The sequence below is a fragment of the Protopterus annectens genome, chromosome 8.part0 (genome assembly GCF_019279795.1).
Source record: "Protopterus annectens isolate FY-2018-M chromosome 8.part0, PAN1.0, whole genome shotgun sequence".
Taxonomy (NCBI): Eukaryota; Metazoa; Chordata; order Ceratodontiformes; family Protopteridae; genus Protopterus; species Protopterus annectens.
Window position 1 is genome coordinate 1708290566 of NC_056741.1, and position 26560 is coordinate 1708317125.

At 39.0% G+C, this 26560-nt stretch overlaps 1 protein-coding gene across 4 annotated transcripts in view; it reads right to left on the reverse strand.

The window, feature by feature from the left end:
* Positions 1–26560, reverse strand: part of LOC122809611 (solute carrier family 66 member 2-like) — a 1674862-nt gene that overhangs the window by 290333 nt on the left and 1357969 nt on the right. The window contains exon 5 of one of the 4 annotated variants that reach the window (XM_044081241.1): positions 15661–15975. The exons of the other annotated variants lie outside the window; for them this stretch is intronic. Within the exon in view, the coding sequence (XP_043937176.1) occupies positions 15951–15975 (25 nt within the window). The 3' untranslated portion in view covers positions 15661–15950. Of the gene's footprint in view, positions 1–15660; positions 15976–26560 lie in introns of those variants that run through there. 4 annotated transcript variants of the gene reach the window in all.

The following is a 26560-nucleotide window of genomic DNA, read 5'->3' on the forward strand; positions in this document are numbered from 1 at the left end:
ATATTCTTGCCTTTCCTATATACTATGATAGGTTGCGGTCCTATTAGTGGTCTGATGTTCTTGTCATGTCTCAAAATAGACCAGTTTTTTGTTAAGATGTTTCTTACTATGTAACTATCTTGAGAGAATACAGTGATGAAAGAAGTCTTATAATCATTCTTACTTGCAACATTGTCAGTTTCTTGATTACTGGTGAAAGGCCCACTGCCAGTCATACTACAAGAAATTAAAGGTACATAAAACCCACGCTCTCTCGTTAACCACCTCAATCATTATATCACTAACAAACTTACAAGGATAGCCTCTTTTTTGAAACATATTTTTCAAGTTGTCACATTCATCTAAAAATCTTTCTGGACGAAAGCGCTCATCCTTGGATTTTTTGCCTGAAGTTAATAAAGTGGACTCTGCATTTTACAACTGTGTGGTGATTTGCAGCCTGCAATACTTTGAGTGGGTTCAGTTCAGCTACTTCTTCTGGCTTTTGTGTTTATTTTCTTCCTAAATAACCTACTACCAAAACTTTTTTTGCAGTGTTCATTAGTAACAACAGTAGCTAAATAAATTTATGTTAAGAGAGGTAAAAGAACATCTTAAAGATGAAATGGTATTATTAAAGCTCCAACAAATTCTTCACATTTCTCTGTGGAACATTTCCATATATATGTCTACAAAGCTCTTGTAGAACAATACATGCTGAAATAAAGCAACATTAGGTAGTTTTAATTCATCCTACCACCCCATAAACAAATATGCAATTGAAGAAGCCATACCTCTCAACCTCTTGGTGCAAAAAATCTGGACAAAGCCCAACAAAATGGGGGGACAAAGGCCAAAATATAGAGACATATTTTAAATATTGCTCTTATAAACTTAGAAAGTTGCTAGAATAAAAGGATTTGTTTAAACATACATTTTGAGGGATTTGAAGTCTGAAATTCAAATGCATGTCATTATTTAGTGATGTCATTCCTCAGATCATACCAGCGATTTGCCAGAAAACCACAAATCTTATGAGGAACAGACCAAAAATATCAGCCAAAAATCTGGACAATCTGCAAAAATCTGGACAGTTGAGAGGTATGGAAGAAGCTACTGTTGCATGCAATACCTATAATTTTAGCTGGTTTATAATACATATAATTAAATATAAAAATATTATTATCAAGAAGTAATTCTAATAACAAACACGGTACTAATAAAAGATGTAAACATTTTAATGTGCGTGGTAAGGTATAACCTAACAAAACTATACTTTCATCCACAGATATACCACTGCATAGTGAAGAGACATCAAATGTCAGCATAAGCATTTCAATATTTTGAAACTGGTAAGTTCTTATCTTGTCAAGAAAACCTCATGAATGTCTAATAAACATGTGCAGTCTTGTAGGTTCATAGATAAATAGTAGGCAATCCATCTGCAGAGAATTATGTGCCTAACCAATGGCCAAAGTGGGAATCAAACCTTGTCCCTGTGAAGTTAATACCTTAATTATTTTGCTATACTCCAACCCTTGCTTTGCACAAATGGATTCAAAAAGCTATCCAGAAAAAAACATATTCTTTCTGTGGAGCAGTCTGATTCTGTCAGTCTAAAGATGGTAGAAGAATATGTTTACAAAACCTGGGTATACCAAATAGAATACCCATGAAAATGAAGTGGCTACTACATTTTATCCACCTTATGCAGTACATCTCTACTTCTCCTAAATCTTCTTGTTCAATAAATTAGTTATATTTTCATTCATACATCAGAGAAAAAAAATAATCTATAATTTTCAATCCTCAGCAGTCAAAGAAGACTGGAAAGTTCTAAAAGTAAAGCTCTGCGCAGGACCAGTAAACGTTATAGCAATCATTTCAGAAGTTTCAACCCCAGAATACTGGGGTTGATCAAATGTTCAGTTTGAATGCTGCAGTAACTCTATGGCTTCCCATGATAATGACAAATCAAGCAGAATATGAGTAAAAACTAGACGTGACAGGGCAGTTAGTAGCAGCTGATGCTGTGCACAAAATCTTGTGTATCCTTAAACCAGCCCAATGACATAGAGTTGAGTGCCCTCAGCACCACTAGCAGTCTGAGTTTGGGAACAGGCTCATGCTACCAGAAGGTTGGCTGGGACAAATGGATGAAGCAACTGAAGGTCAGCCCCCCTGGTCAGCTCCCCTATACATGGGAGAAGGTGGAAGAGAAAAAAATAATTCCTAGATGATAGAGACCAGGAGACTCATAGAACATTGTAGATTTAAGAAGCAGTAACAATGTTTTGATTGAAAGGTCAGCATGAGGATGATGGTTCCCAGGCTCCATGCTTATCGATCCCTACTGGATCCCTTGATCTTTGGTCCTAAACAAAAAGCACCATTAAAGTTGACTTACCATGGAGTCGAGGCCCACCCAGTGAAGTGTCACATGTACCTAGCAAGCAACAAGTGGAGAATATAGAGATGGGCAACCACAGCAGTTGGGAACAACAGTCCAAGGCTGTGCAGGATGGGGATGGGGTGGGAGGGAGATTAGAAAAAAAATTGGAGATCCTTGCTTTTTGGGGGGATTTTTTGTGCTTAGGAGAAATAAGACCTTAATGCTACAGAAGTATTTCAAAATGTATTTTAAAGTGAATTATTAGCTTAGCAATATTTTTGAGTTGTCAGTCATCTGATCACACAAAGTCAATAAAATTGCATCTTCAAAAGTAATGAACGGTTGCTCATCTTACAAAATTAAATTGTTTATTCATTCATTGTGAAGCAAAATAGCTCTTAAATCGGCAATCCAGCCTTCCCATTTCTCAGACTGGTATCCAGTAATAAACAGTTTATTATCTAGGATATATAAATATCTAATAGGTCATATTAAAAATAATACATTATTATCTCCCTGTTTTAATATTTGCAATGGAATCAAAAGCATGGGAAATGATCACATATATTTCATTATACTCTACATTGACCGGGCAACAGAAGACAAATAATAATAATTTCGACATTAATGACATGATACACCAACATTTTGGAATGAAATGTAATCTGTCATATACTGGCTGTGACATGAAAGTGTTTACATGTATACTATACATGACAAAAGTCTGTCTGTATGTATTTTCCCTGTTTGAAAACTACATATCCCAACTTCAGGCAAAGATTTATATATGTGGTGTATCATTCCTTGAAAATATATCTAGATCCCTGGAAATCGTTACTTGCACAGGTGTATACAGAATAAGAAACATACATTTCAGTAAATGAAAAAGCAAAACACAGTTCACTGAAAATCTGCCTTTACTGAAAATACTTTTCATCTTCTATGCTTCTCAGGATAGTATCAGTATCGTAAAGAAAACAAACTTGAATGGGCCAAAAAGATCCTTGTCAAGTACAGTCAAACTGGCCATAGAACTGAATATGTTATGCTGCTTATCTTGTTAAGTACTCACCTTTGACTGATACGTGTTACCATCTTTTCAAACAATGCATCTGTTGTTGACAGGCAGCGTGTTCCCCCTTTTCAAAAATATTACTCTAGTCTATAAATTTAATAAATGGTTCGACTATGAAAAGATCATGGCAGCTGAAACAGCTGATGTCATGTATGCTTGGAAAGAAATAAAAAGCAAAAAGACGACTCCCGTACATGTATATAATTTTAATGAACTATCATTAATTTTAAAACAAAGACCATGATTAAAGAAACATGAGTAAGTACATTCAGGAAAAAAAAATATATAATTCATGGATTTAAAAGGAAATAAAAACAAAAGCTGTTGTCTGGTCTTGTGGCCACCAATCGAGGATATCACTAATGTTAAGTATTAGTTAAGAGCTCAGGGACAAAGGCTGATTAGTCAGTTTCAGTGTTTCTATTTTACTTTCATTTTTGTGGTATTTAAACCCAGCATTTGCATGGGTTTGTGCTTGTTTGCCTGTTATGCACTGTTGCTGTGATGTTTTAACCCTTTACGAGGTATCTCAGTTGCATTTTTTTCCTTACCAGAACTCCTGTGTAAATGAGGCCCTCACCTGCAGCTACTGTATTGATTTTATCCAGCAATACTCACACCTATATGTACTCTCCTCGGATAGTACTCACTCTACTATCCCTGACCTCTCTTCCACAGATTCTGATAACTATGGACGGACAATTTCCTATGGTTTCTCCTGCTAATCTGAGGCAGTGTAGCAACTGCCTTATGTCTCAGTCAAAAATCAGTACCTCTGGCACTGAGAAGGCTGTTTGCACAACCACTATGAACACCACACCTCTAACACCACCCACATCTGTATAACACACTCCTACATATGCGTGTTTTTCAACAAAAATATACCTAAAGAGACCTCCGAAGCAAAAACACACACCCATCACAACCCAGAGCACCAAGCATCACACTTAGTACACACGTTTGCGTCTCACAACCTCTAAGACCCAACCACAAACCCAATATATTAGTCATAGGAGGTTCTATCGTGAGACACACAGATGTGCCCCTCTCCAGGCTAGACAAGGTGGAAGTCACAGTAAGTTGCTTGTCAGGTGCAAGAATACACCATATCACACACGCACTCAAGTCTCTTAACAACAGGTACTGTTATGACTCTGTTATAGTCCATGCTGGTGTGAAAATGCTCCACACCGGAAGTATATCCCTCATTGGTGAGATCAGATCATAAACTAATCTCACTGGAAATCCACATCCCGCCCCCACCCCAAACAAAAAAGACCACAGTGAAGAACTTCTCTAAAGCAAACTTCACACTACTCAAGACTGGTGTGGTATCCTTCAAGGCCCCCGAGCCAGTGGAAACCTCAACCCAAGCTGCGGAAGCCCTTACAAATGCCTTCTACGAACACCTCCAGGACTGCATGGATCAGGCAATCCCTAATAAAACCAAGACTCTTTCCACCAAGGGCAAACGTCCAGTCTGGTGGACCCCAACCATAAACAAACTTTACAATAAGAGGAGAAAGCTGTTACATGATAGAGCAAAATCCATAAAAGAGAAGACACCCTTGATCATTATTAGTAAGAAAATACGAGCACTCATAAAATCATCCAAGGCCAACTTTGAGAGAAAAATTGCCATAGATTCAAAAGACAATCATAAGGCCTTCTTCAGCTATGTTAGAAACCTGGATGGAAACTCCCAGATATGCTCAGAATTAGTCCAAAATGATACAAAAATCACTGAACCCACAGACATTGCCAACATACTGGCAGACAGGTTCAGTGCAAACTCACCCCAAAAGGAGAGATAACTATCCCAGCGGAGTGTAGCCTCCCAGACATCTCAAATGCGCAGGTGAAAGCTGCTCTCTAAAGCTAAAAACACAGCATCAATGGGACCGGATGGTGTCCCCGGCTGTGTGCTACACGAACTCAATGAGGAACTAAACCCGCACATAAGGCAGCTGTTTAATCTTAGCCTTACCACAGGATACATGCCCAAGGAGTGGCGTACGGCAACTGTGGTCCCACTCCTATGGACCCTGGTAATTACCGCCCCATAAGCTTAACAAGCCTGGTCTGCAAAGCTATGGAGAGGATCATAATGGAACTCATAAACAAAGACATAGGGGACTTGCAGACATTGGACCCGACCCAGTTTGGCTTTGTCAAGGGCAGATCATGCCTTTTGAACTTGGTCGACTTCTTCGAAACAGTCACCAAGGCCATTGATGAGGGAAAGGCAGTCCATACAGCCTACCTTGACCTTGCAAAAGCTTTCGACACAATACCCCACTCGGGTATTATAGAGAAACTTACCAGCTTAAATGTAAACCCATACGTCACAAGATGGGTTGCAAACTGGCTAAAGGACAGAACCCACAGGGTTAGAGTTGCTGGCGCCATGTCAGACTCCAAGCCAGTCACAAGTGGTGTCCCACAGGGCTCAGTCCTTGGCCCCCTGTTGTTCGGCATCTACTTCTCAGAAGTACAGGCAAACATAGGAGGACTATGGCTGACAAAGTTTGCAGATGACTGCAAACTGGGCCATAGTGGAAAGTACATCGGACACAGATATCCTTCAGAGGGGTCTCACAGAAACTGATAGCTGGTGCCAGAGCCATGGCCTGAAGTTAAATGCCAAAAAATGTATAGTCATACCCTTCAGGAAAAACAAGGTAACCCCAAGCTACCATATAGGTGGCAATCCACTAAGTACAGAAGAGGTTATCAGGGACCTGGGGACCCAGGTTGACAGTGGCCTTTCTTTTGACACTCACATTGCTAAAGTGGTTAGAAAGACCTTCTACATTGCCCACCTGATCATGAAGGGATTCACATCCAGATCAAGTGAGGTCATTGTTCCCCTGTACTCTTCACTTATCATTCGGGATGTATCTTACCCGACACCTGCAGCAATTGGAGAGACCCCAAAAGTTCCTCACCAAAAGGATAAAGGGACTCCAAAATCTGTCATATGCTGCCAGACTGAAGAAACTCCAGCTCTATTCGGTTGCATACCATCTGCTCAGAGGTGACCTGTGCCTGACATACAAGGCCATGTCCAACCCGGAATTAATGGACATGCTCCACCTAAAAAAATCCAAATCTACCAGATCCACTAGAGCAAGTGACTTAAACCTTAGCACGGATATAAATAGGACATGCTGGAGGGATAGATTTGTCACCCAGAGACTCCCTATGCTGTGGAATAAAATCCCGGTCCATGTGAGGCAGAGCACCTCGCTGGCTCTGTTCAATAGAAATCTTGAACGGTGGATGGGAGATTGTAGGTTTACCCTGGGAATCATCTCTGTGTCACTGCTGGACAGAGGCACAACAAACTAATGGGCACAGTATTTTTTAACATAAGGGGTGGCGTAAGCCACAAAACTTTGGGCTAGGCTTATAAATGCCTTAGGGCAGATAGCCTAGTATAAACCTATGAACCTATGAACCTATGAATGACTTGAGACGTACCTCTCTGGACTATATGAAGAAAGACATGATTGAGCTTGCTGAATATGTGTCCCAGGCAGGTATGCTCCTAGCCTTACGCAGCATCCTACCATCACCTAGAATGATACCTCAATACAAACAGAAAATGATTGACTTTAACAACTGGCTTAGTTTCTGGTGTCATTCCAAGGGAATCCAGTACCTAACAGCCTAGGAGGACATGATTGATAGACCACAATGCTTTGCCAGAGATGGCCTTCATCTGTCTCCCCTGGGCTTTAGGCTTCTGGCAAAGACTCTTGCCTCCCCCGTATTGCCTTTTTTAGGTAAAGTCAGGAGCACAAAATTATCAACATGAAAATTTCTTATAAATTAAATGTAAAGGCCATGCTGCAAAATGCTTGGAGTCTTAGCATGAAACTGCACTCATTGCAACCATTCCTTGCCCTGGAGGATGCTGACATTTCTACAGTCACTGAAACCTGGTTCAAAGCTGTGGAGAGCACCTCAGCCTTACCAGGTTACTCATCCTACCATACTTTCAGATCCCAAACAGAGGGGTACAAAGCCAAAGGAGGTGGAGTTTCAATATTTATCAAAGACATAAACAACTCCAGACTGGTCAAATGGTATGATGCACAGGAGACACTCCAAGTGCAGTTAACTGTTGAAAAAACACCTATTCAAATCATAGCTAGCAACAGACTCCCAACCATGACTCAGGACGCCCACTCCACCTATCTGGACTTACTTGAATCTGTCAAGGTTCAACCCTCTACCCTGATCCTGAGTGACTTTAAATACCCAACCATAGAGTGGAAGACCTATTGTAGCCCAAACATGAATGCCCAGAGATTCCTTGACTTTGGCAATGCCAATGCATTGGATCAGCTGGATGACACCCCTAAGAGAGGTGAAAATATCTTGGACCTGGTCCTAATCAATATGAGTAGCCAATGTAGCACTCCTACAGTGTCATCCTCCTTGGTAAGATCCAACCATAAAGTGATCGCTTTTGAAGTCACCATCTCCCCTATCTGCCCCCCCCCCCCCAGTCAGGATCAAACAAAAAAACTTTTCCAAAGCTGACTACAATCTCCTTGGAGCAGGTATAAATAGCTTCACAGCCACCGTCCCTTCAGTTGGAACTAGCACTAATATCCAAGCCTACACCAAAAAAATATATGAGCACTTACATAGCTGTATGGACTCAGCAATACCTGACAGGATCAAATCATCTTCCTCAAGGAAGAGTAAACCTGTCTGCTGGACAGCAACAATAAACAAACTCTATAATAGAAGGAAAAAATTGCTGTCCAGGGCCAAGAAGGAGCAAATGCCAAGTTGGAAGCAATCGCTCCTTTGTTTGAAGAAGCAAATAAGCTCACTGCTGAAATCCCCTATGGCTAACTTTCAGTCCAAATTGGCCACATCCACCACAGACAATCACAAGGCCTTCTTCACATATGTCTGCAATCTCAAAGGCAACACCCAAATCTGCTCTGAACTGATGGTCAATAACACCACATACACAAACACCATAGATATAGCCAACATGCTGGCAGACAGGTCCAGTGAAAACTTCACCCCCCATCCCCCCATCAGTAAACCAGGACATCCCCAGCACCTGCCCCCCTCCTCTCATCACCAGGGAGCAGATCCTTAATGCCCGCTCAAAGGCAAAAAATACAGTCTCCATGGGACTCAACAACATCCCTGGCTGTATCCTACATGAACTCAGGCATGAGCTCTCAGCTCCATTAGACACCTTATTAAACCAAAGTCTGAGCACCGGCTTCATTCCAGGTAAATGGAGGACAGCCACTGTCATCCTTCTACACAAATGTGGAGTGTCCACTGACCCAGGCAATTATAGGCCCATCAGCCTAACTAGCCTGATCTGCAAGGCTATGGAACGCATTATCATGGACCTTATAAACAAGGACATTGGCAACCTCCAAATGCTTGACCCCACACAGTTTGATTTTGTCAAAGGGAGATCATGCCTGTTAAACATGGTCGACTTCTTCGAAACAGTCACCAATGCCATGGACGAGGGGAAGATGGTGCACACTGCCTATCTTTGACACTATTCTCCACTCGGACATAACAGATAAACTCTCCCAGCTAGGCATCAAACCATATGTTACCAGATGGGTAGCTAACTGGCTCACTGATAGAACTCACTCAGTCAAAGCAGGGGAAGCCACCTCTAGTAGTAGACCCATTACACGCTATTTACCCCAAGGATTGGTCTTGGGGCCTCTACTGTTTGGGATATACTTTTTTGAGGTGCATGCCTAAACCAGTGGTCTGTGGCTGACCAAGTTTGCAGATGACTGCAAGGTGGGTGGTGTCTTAAATTCCCCTAGTGATGGGAACATCCTCCAAGAGGGCCTTACCCAAGCTAATGACTGGTGAGAGAAGCATGGCCTCAAACTGAATGCCAAGAAATGCATCATTATCCCCTTTGGGTAAAATGTTATCCCCACTAATTATCATATTAATAACAACCTACTAAGCATGCAATTAGTCGTGAGGGACTTGGACACCCAGGTTGATAGCAACTTGACTTTTGACCACCACGTTGCCACCATTGTAGAGAAGGCTTTCTACATGGCCCACCTCATAAATAAGGGTATTTCATCCAGAAACAAGGAAGTCATAACATCCCTGTACTCCCCTTATCAGACCCATTATCGAGTACAATGTCTCCTTCAGCATGTACCTTGTCAAGCACATGCAACAGTTGGAGAGACCACAGAGGTTCCTGACCAGGAAAATCCAGGGTCTCAAACACCTGTCCTATACAGATAGGCTAAAATCCCTGTCCATCTACTCAGTCTCATACAGACTGCTCAGAGGTGACCTGTCTCTGGCATACAAAGCCATTTCAGACCCAGCCTTAATGGAGTTGCTGCATATCCGTAAGACAAACTCCACTCATGCAACCCACACGCAAGACATTAACCTGGTCTGTGACATTAATAGAACTTGTTGGTGGGCTAGATTTGTGTCCCAAAGACTCCCCCGTGTGTGGAATAGACTGCCTCTCCAGGTCAAGCAGAGTACCCCTCTAGCCCTCTTTAACAGGAACCTGCATGACTGGATGGGAAACAGAAAATACACCCCTGAGATCCCACCTGTGTCCCTGCTGGACAGGGGAAACAGGTGTTGACTCTGAGGGAACATGGGCAAAATTCTTGACTAGGCTTATAAGGGCCTCCGGGCCAATAACCTAGTATTATCCTATGAACCTATTTATTGCCACTTAATAACCTGCCAATGCTTATGCAGGCCTTTTGTCATTTATCATGTGAATGCCTTTAGCTTTATTTCATTTATTTATTTAATCTTTTGTTTACCACCTGCTGGTGGATACCTTATTTTCAAGGGGTCCTGCAAGCTATGCCCCTCCAAATTTTCAGACATTTATATAAATGGGTGCGGCAATGAATAACATAAGACATGGAATTTAAACAATAAGTGAAAAATAAAGACGTACAAATGAACAAATGACAAACTAATGAATACTCATACAAGGTCAAAGGTTAGTATAATGATAACAGTACCTGACATACAATGTAAAACATTGTGTGCACAGTATAAGGAGCTAATGATATGATATAAGACAAAGTGAATTCAATTCCCATACTTTGAGTGAGTGCAAAATAAGTACTGTGATATCATCCTCAGATGTCTGTGCCCTGTAGATTTGATATGGTGATAATTTATGATTGTTTATGTAACTGAGCATTATTTGCAGTTAAGGGGGTACTGCAGTAATTCAATGCATTAAGATTTGATTGAGAAAAGGATTGGGCTGTACAGCTATCAGGAGGTAGTTGATTCCAGATGTTAGGTAGGTAAATGCTAGGAGCACTGTCAAAATATGTATGACTGGTTCTGTTACATTTCAGCAGGCATTTTTTCGTTGTCCTTATGTCCCCTCTGGGAGTATATAATATATGTTTGTGTTGAAAGTCTGGACATGAAAGTTTAATAGTATTTTTTGAGTGAATGCTTTTAGCTATGGCTTTCTAAAACTAATCTTGACATGCAGGAGGGAGCACAGAACTGAGTGGTGAAACTTCATACATTAGCTTCCAAATATAGTCATAGCTTTCAAATCCTTCTTCCTTTCTGATAGGTTCCCATTAAGTATCAAATCAACATTAAAGTCCTTGTGATTGAGTTTAAAGTCTTGTGTTTGTAAAAGTTGTTGGCGCCCCTTTGGCCATTGCATATTCTTCCCTAGGCTACCTTTGAGCTGCTAGGAACCATTAGTTTTAGCGATGATTACTCTGGAATTGTCTCTTCTTTTCCTCCTATGCTGTTAACCTTTGGCTCTCACTAACAAACAACGTTGTCAGTGTGATTCTTAATTTTACAAGGTGCCTTAAGGCCAATTTATTTCATAGGGCAATTTGGGATCCATTTTAGTTTTTATATCTTACTGCATTTTTTTAATTTATAACCTAATGGATGAATTTTTGATTCTGTGTGCTATGCTTAATATTTATTTATTGTAACTTGACTAATTATACATATATAAATAAAGATTTGATTGAATGAAGTACAAGTCCTGATGCTCATATGCTTGAACCCAGACACCCAAAACTACTTTGTGGACTATAACTATAAAACTATACACAGTAAAAAAAATCTACCCTTTGTAAGCTGCAATATTCCTCTGAGTGCATAAAGTATGCTGGGGTGAGAGGTTAAACACCCACATATGGTGATAGGATAGGGGACTCTTCCCTATGCAAAATGATATTTGTTTGACTGATGGATAATAAAATTTAGGCAAGGTAATCTGAACAACTGCATTAAATTGTACCTCTCAACCTCAGAAGAAGAACTCTGGACATTTACAAAAATAATGGCGGAACACTAGCCCAAAAATTGGGACAGATGTTACTTTGTACAATAAAAGTTTTTGCTTTAACAGTGCAAGTCCTGGGGGTTTACTGGATTGGTTTTGTGTTGTATTCGTTCCTGGTTTGCATTTTGGACAGATGTTAAATATCCATTTTATAAAGTTAGAAAGTTGACAGAGTAATTAAGGTTTGGGAACAAACCAATTTGTCCTGGGACATCTTGGGTGAGGGTCAGGTAAGAATAGTAATGGGAGTGGAAGATAGTTGTGGGGATGGAAGGGTTAAATTGGGAAAGTAGGAGGGTTGGGAGGAAATTAGGTTAGTTCAAGGAGGGGCTAAAGTGGTTACGTCTGAGATGACCTGTAGGTACTTTGGTGGTCAGATAGGCCTTGGGTTAAGAGTAGTATGAATGATGAGGTGAGTAATGGTGGTATAGTGCTTTTTATCCTTCTTTCTAATAAGTGGTTTTCCAGTTGAAATTCTTAGTTTTCCTGCAGCTGATTTGCCAAGAGGTAGGGATGTGTGTTCTGTGTTAAATAAATTGGAAATTGAATTTATTTTTAGGTTTGATGTGTTTTTGCCTGTGCGTTTCAATGGTGGGGTGAGTTGGTCCAGCGTATTGGACTGGATGGGTTGTTTGTGTGGAGTCTTCCATTTGTGGTTGTGTGTGGCGGGTTTGGCCTGCATGTCGCGGGGCCGGAGTCCAGAGTTCTGTTGGTAGTCATAATATGTAGCTCCATCAGTTTTATGGCTTGGAAGGTCTACAGCTACAGATGAGCCACTAAGAAGCCAAGCTTTTCTTCACAACTTTACCTACCTTTATCCCTGGAATGCATTTCGGCTATGTATTTCCTAACCACTGGCATCTAGTGGCACACCTGACAGGAAGAAGTCGCTGAAGTCTTTCCAGCCAAAGTGGAACAGATAACTGTATGAATGTTGTAGTGCTGTTGTTTTTATATCTGACAGCCTCTGCAGTTGTACATGTTAATGTTTTGTTGCGCAGTTGCAGCTGGAGCCATGTAACTGTGAATAAGGGGCTCTGTTTGAGTCCATATCTCTCAGGGCTGAGGAGTTCTGATGTAGGGGATATGGGGGAATCCTCTTCACTGTTGGGGAAGGGCACCTTTGGTGGCTATAACGATAAACTTATTTTCAGGTGTTGTTATTTTATGTGCAGTATGGAGTTATAATTTCATCGCAAGCACTTGCAGGGTTAGGAAGCAAAGAATAGCAAGTCCCCATCAATATTTTAAGTGTTTTTGATTCAGTAACATTGCATACTAGGTGCTACAGAATTTAATTTTAGAAAGCGGGCTACAGCCAGATAACCAATAAGAAACAGTAGTGGATATGTACAGTTAATATAAAATGTTCATTTTTTTTAAATAAATAGTTTCTGCCATTGTCAGAGTAGTTCCTTATCTGTACAGATTTTCACGGAATGTCCAGTTTTTGGCTTAATTTGGTCTAGACCTCATAAAATCGTTGCTATCAATGAGATGAAATCACTAAATAATGACATGTATTTGATTTTCATACTTCAAATCCTTCAGAAGATGTAAGATAACAAACTCTGTTACTCTAGCACATTGCTAGGTTTATAAGAGTAATGTTTAAAATCTGTTCCCCCATTTTGTCACGCTTTGTCCACATTTCTTGCCCTAAGAGGTTGAAGAGGTAGTGGGGAACATAATGGTTAAGGTGTTTGCCTCACAAAGGTAAAGCACAGGGTTTGATTGTCACTTTAAGGACAAGCTTCATTTATTATATGTGTGTGGCCCTGTTTTAGGAGACTGGAAGGTTGCATATTTGTTAAAGTGTTTACTTTACACATAAAAGGTGCACCAATTGGGGCTGTGTTTTTTTTTCCCTGTAGTAATAGTATTCTGTTTTGCTAGATGGCTGGTGCATGAGCTTTGAGCCAGAAATGGGCAGCTATTGTCACACAATCTAAAGAATTGTTTTGAGACAGAGGTGGAGCATCCAGTGGTGACAGAATCCAGGGCTGGCCCTGGAGCAGTGCACAATGAGGTCACTGGTAATGATACACTCTTAGCTGGTCATTCAGGCATGTTAGAGTGGTGTGGTTAGGGAGTAGTGGGGGACAAGTGAGGATGAGGTACATAAAGGCTAGGTAAAGCAGGTGGAGCAGCTGACAAACAACAGAAGTTTGTGGAGGCTTTTGGTGATGAGGAGGGTTTAGTTTGTCTTATGGGGAGTTTAGGTGGAGTGGAGTCACAACAGCATGAGGTTAGGATGGACTTTGGGATTTGGTTGGTTGATTGGTTAGCTAAGCAGGCCTTGGGGCAAGGCAGGGAGGGTCTTTTGAACCCCTCACATACTGCTTCTAGTTAAAGGAAATATATGGAAATGGGGAATATGTAGATATTTTGAATTAACTGATGTGGATGGGGTTCAACATCTGATGGGATCAGATTTTGGTGTGAACTTGTTACTTGCCATATCTCCCTCTTTTAGAAACAGTGAGGATTGTGTGGTTATTTTTATAGGTTTGTTGTTTAGGTGGAGAAGAGGGATAGGTCTGTCCCTCTTCTGTTCTACTGGTGTTGGATGTTTAATTCAATGAGTTAGGAATGAAAGTGAGCACTGGGACATTGTTTGATAAGTAAAAGAAAGCAAGTGAAAGGGAGGACACTGCTTGATAAGTAAAAGTAAGCAAGTGGAGCTGAGGACGCAACTTCTTTGGTTAGGATGAGCGAGGTTACAACTACTCCAGTAAATGGTTATATAGATGTTCATGCTGTGATCAATAAATTAAAATATTGCTTGATAAAGTTATGTTTATGGAAGTTTAATAAAGGTTGTCAAATGCAATTTGGTGTGGTGTATTTATTGAAGGAGACTGGGACAAAAGGATTTGTATTAGCATGAATTTTCTGAAGAAAATCAAGTTTCAAACTCAAGTGCCTGCCATTATGTAGGAACTGCTATCCTCAACAATTTGCCATAATTCCACAAACCTTATAAGGAATACACCAAAATATGAGGTATGAAATCTGGATATTTTGATAAATTATGGCTATTGAGAGGTATAAAACAAAGGTTTTTACTTTATTCAGCTGCCCAATATAAATTAATAATAGAGATTTTCAGCACTGTCTCTAAAGGAAACAATCCAAACAAAACAAAACAAAAATGGCACTGGACATTGCACTTTAGAAAATTACCTAGCCAGGGATAGAGGATGGTGAGCATCTGGAAGTTTCCTCTTGTTTTCTTAAATGTTGGGATGTCTCAGCTTACCCCTGCAAACAGCAAAAGTCCAAGTGTTACAGCCACTCAACTTTAGAGCTCCTGGAGCCTGACAACTTTTTAATCGTGAAAACAAACTATATCCTTTTCCCTGCCTAACTGTGATATTAATTCCTGCATCACTCATCAACAATCTGAACTATAGGCATTGAAGAAAATCCCCAGTGAAGAGACCATGCATATCAGTCTGGTCATCATTAAATACAAAAATGAAGATTAAGGTCAATGATCAACATTTGTTTTAGGGTGTGAATCAAAATCTTCTCCTTCACTTCTGTGCATCATCAGTACAGAATCCAAATTCTCAGTTTGTGACCCTGTACGTTTCAAGTAATATGACAGTAACATGAGCTCAAGGTACAGGTTTCATTTCAGGTTCATACGTAAGTACTAGGCTAGCTGTCCTTGCAGGCCATTTCAAGCCTAGCCAATCTCTTTTTGTGCTTGAATTAACCTATCACAAATCTTTTCTGCTAAATTCATAGGTAATTAGTTGTGTTTAATCTCATACTATATTATTGCAGGGTAAAACCTATATTTAATGGTTTACAGTTAATTACAGGCTTTGGAAGTGTCAAGATAATGAGGCAGATTGTTTATTCATGCAGTAAGTACAATGTACACCTTGGGGGAAGTAAAATCAAATTCCAGTAGAACTCATAACAGTGACTTGTTAAAATGTAGAAACCATTCTGACTATGATCTAACTATACATTATTGCCATACCAGCAATTCTTGTTATTTGTAATCCATCAAAACCAAGGTCAGCTGAGCAGTTGTTTCCTCTTGTGTCTTTATTTTATGTACATATTTGTAATTGTGGTTTCACTTCAGTGCTTCAATATGGTTTACAAAAAGACTGTGTCCTGCATTCTCACTGCAATCATGTCGATGAATGAGTGAATAACCTGTCAGAAAGGAAAGATTTTTATTGAGGAGATGTTTCTGTTCTGAATGGTTATGTAGATATTGCAGACACCTTTCTTATTATTTAATGTATGGTCATTTTCAAGTGTTGCACATCAGAGTAATCACTGCAGTTTTGAAGACAGGTTAGTATTTTAAAACTCCATGTGAACTACTCTACAAATGTAGTCTTTTTTCAAATATACACATATGCCAGATAAGAAGGTGATGTCTTTTATTACATTATATTATCAGCATTTTTAATTAACTACTCACATCAGTTAAGTGTTTTATGTTCAAAATAATACCACTGACATTTCTGTCAGCCAGGAAACCATATACCACCACCACCTTCAAACAAATATATGATAACTAAACTGCTTTTTGCCACTGCTGACTGATGATATTTTCTCCATAATCATTATTTTTCATCACTTGTTGATACTGGTACAATAATACTGATTTATATATCTCTATTTATACTTCTCTGAATGAATTCATCTGGCAACCAATAATATTTCTGCTTTTATGTATATATTCTCTATATATTACTGTAATCATTATGTGTAACACTGTATCTACTTTTGCACCAATTAATGTTTAATATTTTCTGTATCTATGTACTTGTCGGAGCTTTTCTCCCCAGGCCTCCACTGAAAATGGACTCTTGTAGGCCCAGTGGACTTTCCCGGTAAACAAATGCAATAAATAAATAAATACATAAAAATAACTACAAAATATACAGAAATTCACACCCTACTGTTATATAGTAATTTTTGTCATGCACAACATCCAGTTTGCACCAAAAACAATATTACTTAGTTACACTAAAAATCAGTAAAAACTGTATGAAGAGTAAGCATCTGCTACTGAACTTATTTACACACACACACACACACACACACATGTATAGATTATATATATATATATATATATATATATATATATATATATACACACAAACACGCACGCACACATATACACACACACATGTATATGTATATACATATATATATATATATATATATATATATATATATATATACACACACACACACACACACACACACACACACACACACACACACACACACACATACACACACATGCATACACACACACACACACATGCATACACACACATGCATACACACACACACACACACATTTATGGAAGCATATTTATGTTTTGTAAACTATATAGTATTTTTAAGTGAATGTGACCTTCTGATAAACCATTGGAGGCATTGATGTTTTTGTACTATGTAGAATACATGGTGAAAAAAGGATGACAAGGAAGAAATGCTTATTAGCTCCCAGTAAGTTAACCTGTCAGTATTTACACCTATGGTATCCCTTGTCACTTCATATTTAATGCATTTAATATTTCATTTGAGTTAAATGCATCTCAGTGTAGTTATCTTTGCTTAAGAAAGGGTGAAGGTTTAAAGGATTTTCCAATACTTATGAAATGTCTGCTGTCAATAAAAGTACTCAGTGGGCTGCTTTAACTCTTCTTATATGCTGTGACATTTGGCAGGTTCTCTTGACTAAATGTAACAGAAGATCTAGCTACCATGTTTTATTTACATGAAAATAACTCAAAACAAATCACTAAAAACTAAAGCAGAAACCATTTCACAAAACAGCAATAATAAAAATAATTGTAATAATAAGAATGATAATAATCAAAACTAATAATAATACACAGGGGATGAGATGACAGGAGTTACTTTTTAATCACATGCTACTACTGTCCTAAATGCATTCAAATTACTTTTTAATCTACAACGCTCTTTATGGGGGGGGGGGGGTAGCACCAATTGGCTTGAGCTGCTGCTGCCATCCATTTTTCCATCTTCTTTCTATGCTGTAATATAGTTTGGTGGTTACACTGGGTGAATGGCAACCAGGCAAGGCAAAATGAGAGATTTTTGTGATGAGCAAGTAACAAGCTCTAAGGGTAAAGTATCTGGGTAAAGAAAGAGCAAAACAAAAGCTACCACTCAAAAGTATGTAATCGGACAGAGTGATAGGGATGGGTCTTTTTAAGCCAGCATGCACAAGTTTACAGGTTTAAGTTATCAAGTATTCTGTGCCTGTATATAGCCAAGTTACTTTCAGGATAGCAGACTTCATTTGGAGATCATTGTTAGCCAAATGGCAAGGCCAAATGAGGTAATCATATGAATAAACTGGGTGACTTATAAAAATAGACAACTAGGAAGGAGATGAGTTAAGCAAATGTATCTTATAATGTTTAAAGCCTTGGAGGGAGCTACAAATACATTTAGTCTATATAGCAACTGAACTTGTCAAGCATAAAAAATTAACTGAATGCTTTCAACAGAGACAGTCCTAAGGGTAAAAAAAAACTATTAAATTAAGAACCTACTGGTACCATAAGCTCAAAAGCATCCAGTCAGAAAGGAGATAAAGATGATATTGACGTTAGAGTTTATTCATAAGTTAAAGCATTAGCATCTGTTGGTGTCAAGTTGACACTGGCCCTGAGTTTCCAAGCTGTCATCCATTCATGATTGTGATAAGCAAACAGACTGAACTTAGATTATTGCAACTCAAAATGGCATTACCCTTTTTAAGACAGTAATGGTGTAAAGTCATCCCCCATAAAAATACATCCACTTCTTCAAAAAATTTGCTTTGCTTTTACTTTCCAAAATATAACAACTGCATCTTTTCTTCAGCTTTACATATTTGTGGATGTGACTTATTCAACAGCTTCTTAGACTGTAACACAGCTAATGAACTTTTCACTTATTCATAGCCAGCAGAAAAAGAAACAAAGATAAAAAATACAATAGCATTAAACAGTAAGAGATGCACTGTGCAAGTGTTCCCTCTTAATAGTGGGCATATGTGCAGTATATTACTAATTCGGTTTACAATCAAAACTTGGAAACTGCATCAGTCGACCGCCATGTGGTCAACTTGCAGTTTCCAAGTTGGCATTATGTCGTACCAAAAATGATTGACTACACTACAGCGAATGGGTAGTGCAGGTCAATATTTTGGATTCGACATTGTGTAGAGAAGTCGCGGTTCAGTGAGGAACAGGGAATTAGCCCATTTCTTCACTGTAGTGCAGTCTCGGAGTTGGAATATTTAATGTGCAGGGGGTGTGGGGGAGTATACAATTAATGTACCATTGACCGTTAAGTGTAACGGCACATTAATGTGCATATTATGGTTGACTGACTTCATCTCCTGCTATGTCGAACTAGTCGAACCAGGAAGGTTGGGTATCTCATTTCAGACATTCTGCCATTTAGATGTGTGGAAATCGACATTTTCCATCAACATTATGGTCATTCAATGGAAATGTTTTCAAGAATATGATAGTAAACCTACTAATACATACCCAGAAACTCATATCAATTAAGAAACATGGAAAGCAAACGAAGCTCTGGCATATAATGGCATTATTTAAAAGTGGAAAGATAACATTATTGTATAATAACACCAAAAGAAAACTCCAAGAAAAGGAAACCAGTCTGGTGGACTCCTGCCATAAACAAGCTATACAATAGAAGGAAGAAACTAGTACAGAAAAGAGTAAAATCCCAAGAAGGGAAGACATCCCTGATCATTATCAGCAAGAAACTACGCTCCCTCATAAAATCATCCAAGGCGAGCTTTGAAAGAAAAATTGCCAAGGACTCCAAAGATAACCACAAGGCATTCTTTAGCTATGTCAAGAATCTAAGTGGAAATGCTCAGATCTGCTTGGAGTTAGTGCAGAATGGCACAAAATACATTGAACTGACCGATATCGCCAACATCCTGGCAGACAGGTTTAGCGCAAACTTCACCCCCTTCTCACCCCCAAAAGGGCCCATAACCATACCATAAGAATGTAGAGTCCCTGAAATCACAGACACTCAGGTTAAAACAGCCCTCTCCAAAGCCAAAAACACAGCATCAATGGGACCAGACAGTATCCCAGGAGGCATCCTACACAAGCTCAAAGATGAACTAACCCCTCACCTAAACTCACTGTTCAAACTCAGCCTCTCCACAGGCTACATACCCATAGAGTGGCGCACAGCAACGGTTATTCCTCTCCACAAAGGTTGAGCCACAACAGACCCCGGGAACTATTGCCCTATAAGCCTAACTAGCTTGGTCTAAAAGGCTATGGAGCGCATCATCATGGAACTTATTAACAGAGAGATTGGGAACCTCCAAACACTGGACCCTACACAGTTTGGCTTTGTTAAGGGAAGAACATGCCTCCTAAACCTGGTGGACTTCTTTGAGACAGTTACCAAGGCTATAGACCAGAGAAAGGTGGTACACACAGCCTACCTAGACCTCGCTAAGGCCTTCAACACTCTTCCCCATTCTGGTATTATAGACCAGCTCACCAGCCTGAACATAAACCCCTACGTCATAAGATGGGTTGCCAACTGGCTCATGGACAGAATCCACATGGTGAGAGTTGCGGGAGCTAGGTCCGCCTCTAAACCGGTTACAAGTGGCATTCCCCAGGGCTCAGTCCTGGGACCCCTCCTGTTCGGCATATACTTTTCAGAGGTAGAGGCAAGCACAGAAGGACTATGGCTGACCAAGTTTGCAGACAACTGCAAACTAGGGGCTATAACTGAGAGGCTGACACAGACATCCTCCAAAAAAGTCTCACTGAGATGGATACCTGGTGTTAAAATCATGGCCTCAAGCTAAATGCCAAAAAGTGCATAGTCATCCCCTTTGGAAAAAACAAAGAACCCACAAACTACCACAGAGGTGGTAGTCCCCTAAATACAGAAGACGTAATAAGGGATCTGGGGACCCAAGTAGATAGTAATCTCAACTTTGATAATCACACTGCCAAAGTGGTTAGAAAATCCTTCTACATGGCCCACCTAATCACAAAAGGGTTTGCATCCAGATCAAAAGAGGTCATTGTGCCTCTCTACTCATCACTCATCAGACCCATCATAGAGTAAAACTCCCCATTTGGGATGTACCTTACAAGACACCTGCAACAGCTGGAAAGACCACAGAATTACCTCACCAAGAGGATCACTGGCCTCAAACAGATGCCCTATGCAGCTCGACTGAAGAAACTCCAGTTGTACTCAGTTGCATACCGTCTACTCAGAGGTGATCTCTGCCTGACATACAAGGCCATGTCCAACCCAGAATTGATGGACATGCTCCACCTAAAGAAAACCTTATCCCCTTGAGCCACACACTCTAGGGATCTAAACCTCACCACAACAATAAATAGGACGTGCTGGAGGGATAGATTCCTATCTTAAAGACTTCCCATGCTTTGGAACAAGATCCCAATCTACATTAGGCAGAGCTCCTCGCTAACACTCTTCAAAAGAAACCTTGACGAGTGGATGGGAAACAAAAAGTTTACCTCGGGGATCACGTCACTGGCTCTGCTGGACAGAGGCACAGGGAACTAATCTAAGGTGGTGGCAAAAGCCAACACATTCTGGCTAGGCTAATAAATGCCTTTGGGCAGATAGCCTAGTACCCACCTATGAACCTAAAAACCTATAATAACATCTAGACATATCTAGGCATATGCCATTTATCTAGGGTCTATATTACATTGTCAAACTCACAGGAGTGCGAACAATGTAATATCGAACTGTTAAGTTCGAAACCCAAAAAGTACGAAAACACATAACGGTGATTTTTTTCCCAGGGGAAAAAAATCGCTGTTCTGGTACAAAAAAAAAAAAAAAACACATACACTTTCAACTTAAACTAATGTGGGGGGGTTCCAAAAAAAATCGGTGTTCCGTGGCTTTGCTATTTTTATGTTTCAAACATTTGGGTTCGATATTACAACATTCAGACTCCTGTGAGTTTGACGTTGTAATATAGACTCATTTATCTACCACTGCCCAGTGCCAACTCCAAAGGTAGTTTCCTGCAGAAATATTTTTAAATGATTCCTAACCCATTCTAGAAAAAGAAAGACAGTTAGGTTCCATTTTAGGGGGAGTGAAGTACTGACACACAAATTCAGAGCATCTGTAGTTTTGAGATGCTGGTTATAGCTGTGCCAGTAATGAAAGGGATAACACATTCAGATGGTGCTACAAATAAGTGCTTTCCCAAGACTGCAGATGTTTCACAACCAATTTGGCAGTGTACAGTACAGGTTCTTCTTGATGTGAGCTGACTCTACTATGCATTACTATCCTAAGGTACACTGAAAGAGGACTAGATCTAGCCAGAGGCCAAGGTATTCAAAAAAGTTAACATTTTTAAAACAATTTGAGCTAAGTAGACAATATGCCAATTAAATGAAGTATGCTTCTCTTTGTCTTAACTATGAAGAATACTTCAGGCAACAGTGCTATGCTTCTTCAGTGAAATCCCTTGTAACACTGTAAAAAATAGGAGGAATCACAAGCTGAAACTCAGTCCTGACAACAATTAACCATGTATGGCAGTTTAACTCACAGAATTAAGATAAGGAGCTGGTAATAAGCTTAATCTTGTACTCCTGCCCTCAATTTGTTAAATCGTTAAATTTATCTATTAAGGAATCCTGAGCAAGACACTTACTCGGGGGCAGGGCTCTAGGATAGCCACTTAAAAGAAGAACGCATGCTTTTCCTTTAGATAGACATACAGACAAATAGATATAGATACAGATACATATACATATATATATATATATATATATATATATATATATATATATATATGATTTGTTTGTCTGGAAAATGTGTAGAATCATGTAGGTGCTGTGACGGTCCTTATTTTGGGCCAGTAATCAAGTAGCCTGAATCTTCACAACTGAAACTGGTGAGTGATGGCCACAGGAACAAAAATGGATACACACAGTATTTCCAAAAGTTGCCCTCTGCAACAACCACAATTTCCCTTAAAAGCACACAAGGAGCACAGCTTTACCAGAAAGGCTCATCCAGACTCTGCTACACTTTGCTGTGAAGGAAAGGTTAGTTTGCTTTTATTTTTTGTATTACTGTATTGCCTTTCTATATTTTAAATGCTGTAGTTTGTTTTCTTTACCTTGTGTTTTGCATGCATTTTGTTTTAACAGCATATTAAAACTTCAAAAGAGACCACAGCTCTCTCTGTTCTGAGTCAGGCAGAAAAAAGAGCTGATTAATTAAGGACTCATTCATAAGACAGAAGAGGTCACTTAAGGTTAATCACTTGTTAACAGAGGGAGTGGAGCTAGGAACTAAAATTTCTATTTAAGGAGTAAACTAAAACATTTCAGAGCTTTACCAGAAAGGCTCATCCAGACTCTGCTACACTTTGCTGTGAAGGAAAGGTTAGTTTGCTTTTATTTTTTGTATTACTGTATTGCCTTTCTATATTTTGAATACTGTAGTTTGTTTTCTTTAACTTGTGTTTTGCTTGCATTCTGTTTTAACAGCATATTAAAACTTCAAAAGAGACCACAGCTCTCTGTTCTGAGTCAGGCAGAAATAAGAACTGATTAATTAAGGACTCATTCTTAAGACAGAAGAGGTCACTTAAGGTTAATCACTTGTTAACAGAGGGGGTGGAGCTAGGAACTAAAATTTCTATTTAAGGAGTAAACTAAAACATTTCAGAGCTTTACCAGAAAGGCTCATCCAGACTCTGCTACACTTTGCTGTGAAGGAAAGGTTAGTTTGCTTTTATTTTTTGCATTACTGTATTGCCTTTCTATATTTTGAATACTGTAGTTTGTTTTCTTTACCTTGTGTTTTGCTTGCATTCTGTTTTAACAGCATATTAAAACTTCAAAAGAGACCACAGCTCTCTCTGTTCTGAGTCAGGCAGAAATAAGAACTGATTAATTAAGGACTCATTCATAAGACAGAAGAGGACACCTAAGGTTAATCACTTGTTAACAGAGGGGGTGGAGCTAGGAACTAAAATTTCTATTTAAGGAGTAAACTAAAACATTTCAGAGCTTTACCAGAAAGGCTCATCCAGACTCTGCTACACTTTGCTGTGAAGGAAAGGTTAGTTTGATTTTATTTTTTGTATTACTGTATTGTCTTTCTATATTTTGAATACTGTAGTTTGTTTTCTTTACCTTGTGTTTTGCTTGCATTCTGTTTTAACAGAATATTAAAACTTCGAAAGAGACCACAGCTCTCTCTGTTCGGAGTCAGGCAGAAATAAGAACTGATTAATTAAGGACTCATTCATAAGACAGAAGAGGTCACTTAAGGTTAATCACTTGTTAACAGAGGGGGTGGAGCTAGGAACTAAAATTTCTATTTAAGGGGTAAACTAAAAAAATTCAGAGCTTTACCGGAAAGACTCATCCAGACTCTGCTACACTTTGCTGTGAAGGAAAGGTTAGTTTGCTTTTATTTTTTGTATTACTGTATTGCCTTTCTGTACTTTGAATACTGTAGCTTGTTTTCTTTACCTTGTGTTTTGCTTGCATTCTGTTTTAACAGCATATTAAAACTTCAAAAGAGACCACAGCTCTCTCTGTTCTGAGTCAGGCAGAAATAAGAACTGATTAATTAAGGACTCATTCATAAGACAGAAGAGGACACCTAAGATTAATCACTTGTTAACAGAGGGGGTGGAGCTAGGAACTAAAATTTCTATTTAAGGAGTAAACTAAAACATTTCAGAGCTTTACCAGAAAGGCTCATCCAGACTCTGCTACACTTTGCTGTGAAGGAAAGGTTAGTTTGATTTTATTTTTTGTATTACTGTATTGTCTTTCTATATTTTGAATACTGTAGTTTGTTTTCTTTACCTTGTGTTTTGCTTGCATTCTGTTTTAACAGAATATTAAAACTTCGAAAGAGACCACAGCTCTCTCTGTTCTGAGTCAGGCAGAAATAAGAACTGATTAATTAAGGACTCATTCATAAGACAGAAGAGGACACCTAAGATTAATCACTTGTTAACAGAGGGGGTGGAGCTAGGAACTAAAATTTCTATTTAAGGAGTAAACTAAAACATTTCAGAGCTTTACCAGAAAGGCTCATCCAGACTCTGCTACACTTTGCTGTGAAGGAAAGGTTAGTTTGATTTTATTTTTTGTATTACTGTATTGTCTTTCTATATTTTGAATACTGTAGTTTGTTTTCTTTACCTTGTGTTTTGCTTGCATTCTGTTTTAACAGAATATTAAAACTTCAAAAGAGACCACAGCTCTCTGTTCTGAGTCAGGCAGAAATAAGAACTGATTAATTAAGGACTCATTCTTAAGACAGAAGAGGTCACTTAAGGTTAATCACTTGTTAACAGAGGGGTGGAGCTAGGAACTAAAATTTCTATTTAAGGAGTAAACTAAAACATTTCAGAGCTTTACCAGAAAGGCTCATCCAGACTCTGCTACACTTTGCTGTGAAGGAAAGGTTAGTTTGCTTTTATTTTTTGTATTACTGTATTGCCTTTCTGTATTTTGAATACTGTAGCTTGTTTTCTTTACCTTGTGTTTTGCTTGCATTCTGTTTTAACAGCATATTAAAACTTCAAAAGAGACCACAGCTCTCTCTGTTCTGAGTCAGGCAGAAATAAGAACTGATTAATTAAGGACTCATTCATAAGACAGAAGAGGTCACTTAAGGTTAATCACTTGTTAACAGAGGGGGTGGAGCTTGGAACTAAAATTTCTATTTAAGGAGTAAACTAAAACATTTCAGAGCTTTACCAGAAAGGCTCATCCAGACTCTGCTACACTTTGCTGTGAAGGAAAGGGTAGTTTGCTTTTATTTTTTGTATTACTGTATTGCCTTTCTATATTTTGAATACTGTAGTTTGTTTTCTTTACCTTGTGTTTTGCTTGCATTCTGTTTTAACAGCATATTAAAACTTCAAAAGAGACCACAGCTCTCTCTGATCTGAGTCAGGCAGAAATAAGAACTGATTAATTAAGGACTCGTTCATAAGACAGAAGAGGTCACTTAAGGTTAATCACTTGTTAACAGAGGGGGTGGAGCTAGGAACTAAAATTTCTATTTAAGCAGTAAACTAAAACATTTCAGAGCTTTACCAGAAAGGCTCATCCAGACTCTGCTACACTTTGCTGTGAAGGAAAGGTTAGTTTGCTTTTATTTTTTGTATTACTGTATTGCCTTTCTATATTTTGAATACTGTAGTTTGTTTTCTTTACCTTGTGTTTTGCTTGCATTCTGTTTTAACAGCATATTAAAACTTCGAAAAAGACCACAGCTCTCTCTGTTCTGAGTCAGGCAGAAATAAGAACTTATTAATTAAGGACTCATTCATAAGACAGAAGAGGTCACTTAAGGTTAATCACTTGTTAACAGAGGGGGTGGAGCTAGGAACTAAAATTTCTATTTAAGGAGTAAACTAAAACATTTCAGAGCTTTACCAGAAAGGCTCATCCAGACTCTGCTACACTTTGCTGTGAAGGAAAGGTTAGTTTGCTTTATTTTTTGTATTACTGTAATGCCTTTCTATTTTTTGAATACTGTAGTTTGTTTTCTTTACCTTGTGTTTTGCTTGCATTCTGTTTTAACAGCATATTAAAACTTCAAAAGAGACCACAGCTCTCTCTGTTCTGAGTCAGACAGAAATAAGAACTGATTAATTAAGGACACATTCATAAGACAGAAGAGGTAATTTAAGGTACAG